Source organism: Triticum aestivum, chromosome 5B, assembly GCF_018294505.1.
Source record: "Triticum aestivum cultivar Chinese Spring chromosome 5B, IWGSC CS RefSeq v2.1, whole genome shotgun sequence".
In the NCBI taxonomy this organism is placed as follows: domain Eukaryota; kingdom Viridiplantae; phylum Streptophyta; class Magnoliopsida; order Poales; family Poaceae; genus Triticum; species Triticum aestivum.
This window is the reverse complement of record NC_057807.1, coordinates 547,472,036-547,482,828: the sequence shown is the minus strand read 5'-3', so window position 1 is coordinate 547,482,828 and position 10,793 is coordinate 547,472,036. Positions and strand designations below refer to the sequence as shown.

Below are 10,793 nucleotides of genomic sequence, written 5' to 3'. Positions count from 1 at the left end.
TCCTCCTCCGTTAAGAGCTTGGCGAAGCCCTGTCGGAGTACTGTCACTCCATCACCACCACGCCGTCGTGCTGCTGTTGGAGCTCTCTTCCTCAACTTCTCCTTTCCCTTGCTGGATCAAGGAGGAGACGTCACCGCTCCGTACGTGTGTTGAACGCGGAGGTGACGTCCGTTCGGCGCTAGGATCATCGGTGATTTGGATCACGACGAGTACGACTCCATCAACCCCGTTCTCTTGAATGCTTCCGCTCGCGATCTACAAGGGTATGTAGATGCACTCCTCTCTCTCGTTGCTAGATGACTCTATAGATTGATCTTGATGATGCGTAGAAATTTTTTATTTTCTGCAACGATCCCCAACACAAAACTACAGTCAAAACCACTTGAGAGACGCAAAACCGACACCAGGATTATGCTTAAGTTCGGGTTGTGTTTTGAACGGTTTCGAAGTTTGAGGTTGTAGATCAAATAGACTAGTTAGTTCCTGGTTGAAATATGGGAGACGCTACGCATCTGCCGGCCGATTTTCTGATTTTAGCCATCGCCTTGACGGCCGTTGGATGCTTGACCTGATAGCCGCCTGATCTACTGCCCGTGCCCTGCATGTACTAGTTATTTTCCACAACAACCACTCTGTTGCAGAAACAATAGCACTCTTGCCTCCGGCCCCCGACAGATCTGCACCCCGCGCGGTTTCGCAACAAGAACAATTCCTGTAACAATGCTCCTGTTGTAAGATCTGGTCCTCTCTGATTTCCTGCAACAAGACCTTTGTTGTGAAACCTCATCTTCTACAATTTTCTGTAACAAGACTCATGTTGCAAAACCTCTTCTTCTTTAGTTTTCTGCAACAAGACCCTTATAAAAATTACAACAACATCTTTCGTTGCATCTAATTTTCTGCAACAACATTTTTCACGCGTCTAATTTTCTGCAATATCTCCCACGCGTCTAATTTTCTGCAACAAGATCCTTGTTGCAAAAATTGCAACAACATCTTCCGTTGCGTCTAATTTTCTGCAACAAGACCCTTGTTGCAAAAATTAAAACAACATCTCCGTCACATTTAATTTTCTGCAGCAGGACTCATATTGCAAAATTTGCAGAAACTACATATATGTTTCTCGGAAACTACAAACTGAATAACTGCATGAGCTATAGAAGCTTTGGACTAAAAATAATATATCAGAAAACACATCAATCCTGCATCACTAGTTTCCAGCAGCACATCAAATCTGTACCACTAATTCCGTACAACACTTCAAAATCCTGCATCACTAACTTCCAGGTGAAAATGCTCCAGAAGTTTTGAGCTACAAACATTCAGACAAGCAGCACATCAAGGGGATAGCATGAGATCCAGCGGTGCATCTGAAAGTCAAATAAAAAATTATGCATCACTAGATCTGCGACATCCAAATGCCTACTGCACATCTACACATCTACACCACCTATAATATCTACTTCATCCGCCTCGGTGGCAACGGCGAGAGCACCTCCCTACGACGGAGCACCGCTATGATGAGCCGCGTAGCCACCGAGAAGCCGCCGCGGGGATAACCAACCATCATCAGGGCCGGCCAGAAAAAATGAGGGGGGAGGAGGGAAGCAGCATGGCAACACCTGCTTGTATCGCCGTCGGCCACGGCCTATCCCGAAGCCGTCGTGGTCGCCACCGCGCTAGATGCACCGCGGTCGCCCCACACCGTGCGCCGCCGCCGCCGCCGCTCCCTCCCAAATCCAACCGCCGTTGCTCTCCGTCCTAGCCACCCACACGAGTCAACTAAGCTGCGGGCGTTATCCAGTTGCACAAATGAGTCCTGAAACAACGGGTAAGTTTTGGAAAAACATCCGCGCGTGAGGCAGAAGCGGGGACGATCTCGTTCGTCTGATCGACAGACGATCCAACGGACGCGTAGCCGGCAGACGCGTGAGCGGTATCAGTCGGTTGAAGGACAGCTTTTCCCTTAAAATATGGACTTTCCTTTTTCTCTCCCACATAGCCAGTGTACATCAGGCCATGTGGTCACGCATGCGCGCACATCAGCATGGAGTGCAGGTACCCGGCGCTCAACACAAAAAGTTTACATGGTGTCCGGATATATAAATGATTTCAAACTAGATTCAAACATATTATGGATATATTTGCACCAACTTTATTCAAATTTAAGCACAACTTAGCTAAACACTCTATATCTACCTAACAAACTGAACCTGCTCTTGAGCAACATCGGGTCGTCGCGGCCACCAGCAGGCAGCACCATGGTCGTTGCTCCAGCCACGGGCGTCTCCCCCAATCCCCGCAACATCCGACCTGGGCTACAGCGACACACTCGTAGACGAGGATCCTCGGCCGCAGTGCCCCAACAATTGGGGCGGAGTCGAGAGTGCGCCCTCGAGTGGGTGCTCGATCGGTCGAAAACGAGTACCCACTCATGGTCGCACTCTGGATCGGACGTTCGGCGGCGCCACGGGCGACTTCACTAAGGACGCCATGTGCCGCTTCGAGGACACAACTCCGCGCTGCGAGAAGGCCACGCCATGCAATGAGCTGCTCGCGGTGACACTGCGACGAAGAGTTGGGAGTGAGGGTGAAGGAGAGGGGCCATGTTAAAGAGAGGGTGTAGGCTGTCGGACTGACGTGATAGATAGTTCGGACTCTTCTACTCTTCCCCTCAATCGGGGTCAGACAATGGGGGTATCGAAAAATTCAAATCATCCTGTTCGATCAAATAGTGGACGAACGGGGTACCCATCGAAGATGCCCTAAAAGTTTAGGGCCTGAATATCCAGCAAACGTCGGATTTTTAGGTATAGCAAATTGAACATTTTTACATGGCGAGTTGTGGTCGCCGAGGATGGGGAATTTAGTTGCTGAGCATGATAAATCCGTCTCGGTTTAATTTTGCCAATAAATTGTCGTGTTTGCAAACTAAAATTTACCATCTTCGCGTCAATATAAATTGCCATGAAAAACGTCTACAAATCTAACATCGTATTTTTAGCATTTCCGAGAGTTGCACAAATCCAACCTAACCGGTGGGTATAAAATGTGATCGCTGCACGCAAATACCTCCACACGCATTTTTCAAACAAAATTGCCGTGAAAGAATTGAGGTGGAGGCCCCTCAAAAAGAAAAAGGAAAAGAATTGAGACGGAGCATCCCAAGACAGACAGCGAGACAGAGAGGGGCGCAGTTTCCCTTCCCTTTTGATCCCTGCTTGGGGGTTCGGCTCCCCTGCTGGGTTCCTAGCAGGAATTATTGTGCAGGGCGAATAGGTGAGTGCCAGGTGTCCTTGTGGGCCAAACGCATGATGTTGAATCCGTCAAGTTCGGCGTGATAACTATTACGAGTGGGTGGCGGGGCTTTGTGGACGCAAATCACATACGACAAGGTGACCCCATGCATGCTGTTCGTCTACTATGGGAATTCAACCTTTAAGGTTCACATGTTTAATTCACAGGGCCGGGACAAGTTTTTGTCCTCTTCTCAACCACCTTGTGATCATCATGTGTTGAATGGTAAAGTGGATTAGATCTTGAAGCCTGATGTTTTCTCTATGCTTTTTGTGATCTTAATTGTAACAGTTTACTTGATGTGCAGAACAAGTGGTGCCTCATCCTGGACATGTTGATAGCTCAGCTCCACTTTGACTATACAATGTTACCAGGGAGCCATGTAACCAAGGCACAAGATGATAAATTGCTAGAATGGGCTCATACCATCAAGTCTGGATTTCCTCTTTTTGTGGCAGCTATGGACGAGAGCAATGTCAGCTTGAATGACTGTCATGTTGTAAGTTGGATCATGTTTTTTCCAAATCATTTCTTGGTTATGTTAGTTACTCTATTCATGTTGATCAAGATTCTATCTTTTAAACCTTGGTTGTCTCTTTTTTCGTACATGCAGTACATACCACTAAGGCTTGTGGGCCATTTCAAAGAGGAGATTGTTAAGATTGTAGCCCCTGACGAGAGAGTATACGGTGTTGGAGCAAAGAAGCACAATGATGATCAAATCGTACTCCAATCTGGGTGGGACAAGTTTGTGGCTTCTCAGTGCATACAACAGAATGACTTCCTCATTTTCATAGTCGAGGGGAAAGCCCGGCCGCCTCAAAGTTCTCGTCCTTGACCCAAGCGGTAGTGAGAAAACTTCATGTTTTGCCTTGGGAAACTCTTCCAATGCCCGAGAAGTGCGTGAAGATTCAGTTGAGATTGTTCATAAAAAGCCACCACTCTCACCCAATGATGACGATGAAGTTACTGACCCGAGTTCTGATGACGATGAAGTTACTGACCTGAGTTCTGATGATGATGAAGTCATGCGAAACGACACTAAAACGTCAAGGAGGGAGCGGAGACCACTACAAGACTGTTGTGCAAAAGCTCGGAAGATGTCTACAACCCCCCCCCCCCCCCCCCCCCCCCCCCCCCCCCCCCCCCCCCCCGTTTTACTAAGTCAGGTCATGGTATTATAGTTACCCTGTGCATTTCTTTCCATTTACCATATTTTAGACGATCAACTTGTGGTTATCTTATGCTCACCACAAGAAAGCACGGCATGTTTTTCAGGATACACCGTTGGCAGGTCGAATGAAGCTGCTATGTCCAACAAGATCAAGGTGCCTTGCATGGTATCCGGAAGTAGGCCTCTAACAATGCAACAGGAGGAGATAGTCAGGGAGAAAGTCGGGGCGATTGGATCTGAATTCCCTGTGTTTGTGAACGTGATGACGGCACGCAGCGTCTCCGGGCGTCTCCGGGCAAGTAAAGGCGCCGGTGAGTTCAAACACCACTTGTTGCTGCATTAACCACCGGCCCAGCCGGCTTGACTGACGCGCTCTTTTCCGAAATTGGTTGAAATTATAAAACTTTGACTTAGGACAAATGGTAGAAGTACAATTAAACTTTGACTTAGGATAAATGGTAGAAGTACAATTATTCGTGGACGGAGGGAGTCTGTACAGCATTGTGTTGGTGTTCCCTACTTGCACGTGTTGCTGCTTCAACTGTCCAATGTCAGGGACCGGCTGCTATGAATTTCTTTCAGGATCATGCATAGCAGTGGTGGTCATCTCAGCTGCATATATTAATTATGGCAAATTTTAACATGCTCCCTCTTACCCTGTATTTTTACATGTGAGGTAAGAAGGGTAAGAGTAAATCAGACCACTGATTAATGAGATCGGCGGCTCAGATCTAAATATACATACTTTTACCTCTCACGCGAAAAGAGGAGGTAAGAGGGAGCATGTTAAAACTGCTCATTAATTATATATACTCAACGAAAGTTTGGTGATGCACAAGCTATGATAACTAATACATATCCGTTTGAGCGACAATTAATATGGTACGGAGTACAGCAAGCAAAAACTCAGTGAAATCTAATCTACAGCACTTACCTATAACAAAATCCAATTACAGTGCACGTTCATGTATACAGTAAGTACAAAAGGGTGACACTGATTTTTCTTTTAAAGGCATCCTCAGGGTAATCGACCTCGCAATCTTCGCCTCTTCTGGCTTCTTACGCCTCGAAGAGGAGCGCGTATCAATCCAATGCAGCAACAGAGCGGTGTTCCTGCTCCTGTCAGTTGGAGCAGCACCGGATGTGAGAAGCTTCTTCTCCCCAAGGACTCTCCCCGTGCCAAAACACATAGCAGCAGGCAGTTTCAAGCACAATGGAAGTTGGGCTTTGCTGTTGACGCGGGCGCTCTTAGCTTGCTGATACATGGAGGTGCAGCTTCACATATGCACAGAAACAGACAAAGAATGGGGATCAGCTCTCAGAGGTAATATTTCTGCAGTTGGTCTCTGTCGTCAATGGTCTCGAGGGTTGGCCTCCAGTTCCTCAATCTGGTCTCAAGGGGATATCTCAACGGACTAGGTCTGAAAATTGCCGTGGCCATCCAATAATCCGTGCTGGTACTCAACTATTCATGCAAAGTTAGAGAGCATACTTATTCTTTTTTCAGTTGCAATCCAGATTTTATCATATAAGACCTGAAAAACAACATGCCGAAACAAATTAACATACACGCATAATAGGTATTTGCCCCTGATATGTAAATATGAAGCCAGAAGAACACTGGAAACCAGTATCTAAATGTATTGGGGCTCTACTGATATGCAAAGTCAGCCATAGGTACTACTGGAAACTTCTTTGCATAGTGAAAAATACAGGCGTTAGTCAACTCGATTGCAAAAGTAGTCTCCATTATGACAAACTGGTATTCTGATAATGAGTAAAGAAAAACACGAGCAATCCATGTACCTTCTGAATGTTGAAGACTCGACAAGTGGCTTCCCATCTGTAAAACAGCCTCCCCAGATCCAGATGGAATCATAAAGCTGTATAATCAGGCACAGGAACAGAGTCTGCTCATGATCGAAACCCAGAAATTAACCACCTTTGATTGATTGTGGAGAAAGTGTCACAGGTCATGTTTCTATTCCCAGGTACTCTTCAGCAAAAAGTTCATTGTTTTTGCCAAACATGTCAGTCAGACTGCAGTCTATATGTCTACTCTTGATTATCCAAAACCGTGGCTTTATCCTCCCCTCCAGAGAATAGCTGAAGTACCTTGGATATTCCACAACCGCTTTAAGTGGTTTCTTCATGGTTTGTAACAGAAAATCAAGCTTTGGTTTCAGAACATGCTCAATACTGTACCCCAGAAGTGGGGAGAATCTAGAGATCATTGAGCAGACATCTTTCTTAGACAAGCCCTTCCCCAGAAAGTAATTCATTCTGTAAACATCACAATTAACACTTACGAATTAAGACAATGTCTTAGCGTTACTAGTGAAAATCACATTATTAGACTTCAGGTAAGCAGCAAATAGGAAAACCAGCTATTGGCTACAATGACTTGAGATCATAAACACAGTTGATCCTATCTTGTAACTGGACATATTTCAAATGCTTTACCCATAGTGACGTGTTGGTGGTGACTTACTTAGTCAGTAGTTCTGATAGTAGATCTTTACATGAGAAGTAGCGGGTTGCCAGAAACTTGGACACACTGTTTTACTTGGGCACAGTTTTTTAATTATTAGTTATGTCTCATGTGAAATTATGTGTTTATGTGCAAGGCTAATATGAAGCTCGGCGGAAATTAGGTGAAAACCATCCATAAAGGCCCTAACTAAATAAATATTGGGTGTAGGGTACCTGCCTGCCTAGTCTAACTACTCATAGCCAGATGAGAAGTGAGTTAACGTCATTTACAAGTTTACAAGAACAATACACTTATCAACTGCATTGACTAAGACTTTGCAGTAAAACCAAATGTCATTTTTGTCATACCTGGGGAGCAGTGTGCGATTTATGTCCAACAATAAAAGCTCTGGGTACTTCTTAATGATACGGGGAAGGTGACGCTCGGAAATACCAAAGTCAATAAGAAAGTCGATTTTCTTTTTGAGGGTATTCTCCAAATCTGAAGCAAAAATTTCTGGAGAACGACAGACAATCTTTCCCACTGCTTTCTTATCGAAACCCATATCTTTGGAAAAGGAAACAATCTGGGACACAAGGCAGGACGATTAGTACCAAGATAGCCAGTTACTAGAACATAAAATACAACTCAAGATCATCCCCAAATATGGATCACAATGTAACTAAAAGACTTGCTCCGTGTAACAACTACATACTGACAGGAAAGTATGCTATGAACCTATATCAACCATTTTGGACAAGAGGTTGGCCACACATTCATGCCTCCTAAATTGTAATCCTAGGAATTTTTATTTGAAATAACTAGGCAACAATATAAAATTGCAAAACTCAAAACATAATGATGAACTATTATTGATGTCAATTTAATGTAGCATGTACGATACTGAATATCTACTAACAATAGATTATTGTTTGCCAAAAGAAGAAAAAGAGCTAAAGCTAAGTAAAGAAGCTTTTCCACTACCAATGGAGTTTTTATGAAAAGCAAAGCAAACAAATATACATACCTGCAAAAACTCATTAGGTTTTCTCAGCAGCAACTGTGGACTTGATGTAAGAACAGGCACTAACATTTTCTTACTGATGCCCAGATCATCAAACAGCACCAGAATTGAGTTCATTCTTGTTGTTGAACAACCCAGAATGTGAGGCCAACTTTTGACAGCGGTACCAAGAAATGCACTGGAAATCTGAAAGCAAGAACCTGATTTACGAACATTATCGTATCCAATTATGATAGACTACAAACAAACACAACATATAACAGATATCTTAAGCCATGTTGGCGTAGTACGATTTTTCCCCCAGTTACCTTTCTTCTGTTGAAGAACAAAAGCGTCTGCTTGTAGTTTTCTATCACACTTGCTGAAAGAATCCATGGATACTTCAACAACATCCGACCAATATATTCTTGTTCTATGCCAGCCTAGGAAAAAAGAAAGAATAATATGACTCTACTGCACTTGTTGTCTAGAGAGAGAAAAAATGCAGGTTCCAAAATCGTTCACAAACATAAGGGTTCAGTTGAGAATCATGTACTTTTAGCGTACCTTCTCCCATGCATGAATCCTTGGCTTGATATCCTTTTCGACATCAGAAAGAATAATAGGAGGAAATGCCAGCAGAACTGATGGAATCCTCGGCTTGGGAACTCCAACGTGTTCAAGGAAATCAATTAATGCCTTAAGATGTTTGTCCTCTGAGCAGAGAAGAAGCATTGGAAATGATTTGATGAGATAGGGAAATGACACATCCCCATGTGCCAACATGCTCAGACCACCATGTCTGGCCTCCATCTGCAGTTATATGATCCGAGACAGATTAAATTTGAGATATTTGACGCCATGAAACTTTTATGAGGAAACAGTGATATGCTTTTACCAATAATTGGGACTGTGAAACTTACCTTTTCGAAAAATGACAGCGTACTCTGGAGTGCCTCATCTGCGGGTATTGAAAAGTGCGCTATCATGCGCTTAGCATTCCATCCGATTAGAGTTTCATAGCCACTGCTTGAAAACAGCATTTCCTTGAAGAACTTAACCTATGCACGAATAAAAACCATAAGTAACGAATGCTGCAACCTACTACCGAACATAAGATAGTAACAAACAGTCATAATCCATACTGTCAGGATATCAGAGATGCGAGTCAACGAAAATTTGCTACACATTTTCTAATCTGACTAGCAGTAAATGGTTCCATAAAATGGCTTGGCATTTTACAGGACAGACTGAAGCAATGGTGATTGGTCCACCGGATTGTCGCAGGCCATGGCCACTTTCTGTTAGCCGCAGGCGGAAAATGCAGCGCAAACTGCAAGCTCTATTCTGTTGTACTAATACGGAGGCGATGTCCTAGATTGGGCAGCTTCCAAGATGGAACTTTGACTACATGAGCGTAGGCCATGGCCACTCACCCTGCGGATGAGCACCGGGAGACCCTCGGCGGCGACGTAGGGCGCGATGAGCTTGGCGGAGGAGAGGCGCACGCCGAGGCTCTCGACGAGCGGGACGACGGCGCCGTCGCGCCGGCTCCGCCCCATGAAGTACACCTTCCTGCCGAACCCGAGCGCGCCCATCTCGGCGCCGGCGCGCGCGCCCGCCCCGGCGCTCCAGGACGCCCAGAGCCCGAGCTCGTCGAGCTCCCTGACGCCGTCGGCCAGCATGGCGGCGTACCCCGGCGCGCGCGCCGCGATGGCGGCCGCGTCCTCCGGCGACGCGCCGTTGTCCCGCAGCAGTTCCGCCACCGCCGCCTCCGCCTCGCGCGGGTCGCCGCGGGCGGACGAGAGGGAGCTCGCGGCGTGGGCTGCGGCCGGAGTGGTGGTGGTGACGGGGCGGCGGCGCGGGAGCCGGAGGCCGAGACGGAGAGGCGGGCGGGGCGGGCGCCCGCGGGGTGGAGGGGCCGTGGTGTAGGGGGGCGGGGGGGAGAGGAGCGCGGGAGTGGCAGCGAAGGTGGCCATGGCCATGGCGGAGGCGGAGCTGTTTGGCTTCAGAATTATCTTCTCTGCCTCCTCCGAAGCCTGAACTTGAGGTTGAGGGAACACATTTCAGACGATTTTTTTCCCAGTAATTTCAGACGAATTTCAAGATTCAGACAAATTTGCAGAATTTCATGAAGATGGGGTCTAGAAAATTTTGCATTTCATGACATTCCTATTCTGAGTTTTTTTTAAAAAAAAATTGTACACACAGGCACTTCGCATTCTTAAAAATTCACAATAACAACAAAAATTCACAAAAAAGACTATGATTGTGCATTCTCAAGATTTGTCGAGCACCTGGAACAATTCAGACAATAATATGATTAAATCGTGTTCAGAGAAAAACAAATGTTGCAGTTACGCATGAATGTTTGTATCTTATTTTGTGCAGGATATACTTGATTGCAAGTTTTGCATGAATTTCTCGCAGGTTAGCCATGTTATATACATTAAATATTATCATGCACATATACGATGTTTTGATTAATTTATAAGATGCTGAAATAGGTAAGCCGTAGGCTGTAACACTCACGGTTGTGTGTACCAAATCGACTCCCTTTTGTTCTTCTTCCATTTGCGGGATCTTATGGCATCTTCAAGGGCGTGCATATGAAGTTATTAGCTATCTATATTTTGACATGTCGACCACCATTTGCCGGCCTCTTTCCCCCGAAATTTTCAAACAGACTCAATTGACACAAAACTTAAAGATAGCACATTCGTATGACAGAAATCAAACATAATTAAACATACGGCATAGTTGAAACATAAACTAAACCTTACCTAACGGCTATTGAACGGCCGCCCGAAGTTGTCGTGCAACTCAAAGGTGGTCGGGCGGCCACC

At 45.5% G+C, this 10,793-nt stretch overlaps 1 protein-coding gene and 1 pseudogene across 2 annotated transcripts; one reads left to right on the top strand and one right to left on the bottom strand.

Annotated features, from left to right (window-relative positions):
* The first annotated feature begins 2,493 nt into the window (after positions 1–2,493).
* LOC123115002 (uncharacterized) lies at positions 2,494–5,731 on the top strand (annotated as a pseudogene).
* On the bottom strand, positions 5,239–9,978 carry LOC123113104 (transcription termination factor MTERF2, chloroplastic). 2 transcript variants are annotated; one of them, XM_044534241.1, is made up of 8 exons: positions 9,384–9,964; positions 8,871–9,008; positions 8,515–8,760; positions 8,277–8,390; positions 7,972–8,154; positions 7,313–7,530; positions 6,278–6,754; positions 5,239–6,006 (listed from the first exon to the last, which is right to left on the bottom strand). In XM_044534241.1, exons 1-7 carry the CDS (start codon positions 9,930–9,932, stop codon positions 6,445–6,447), a joined length of 1,758 nt encoding a protein of 585 aa, XP_044390176.1. In that variant the 5' UTR covers positions 9,933–9,964; the 3' UTR covers positions 5,239–6,006; positions 6,278–6,444. The 2 variants fall into 2 exon arrangements, with proteins under 2 accessions (XP_044390176.1, XP_044390177.1); XM_044534242.1 differs by lacking the exons at positions 5,239–6,006; positions 6,278–6,754 and having other exon boundaries at positions 7,972–8,168; positions 9,384–9,978.
* Positions 9,979–10,793: the final 815 nt, after the last annotated feature.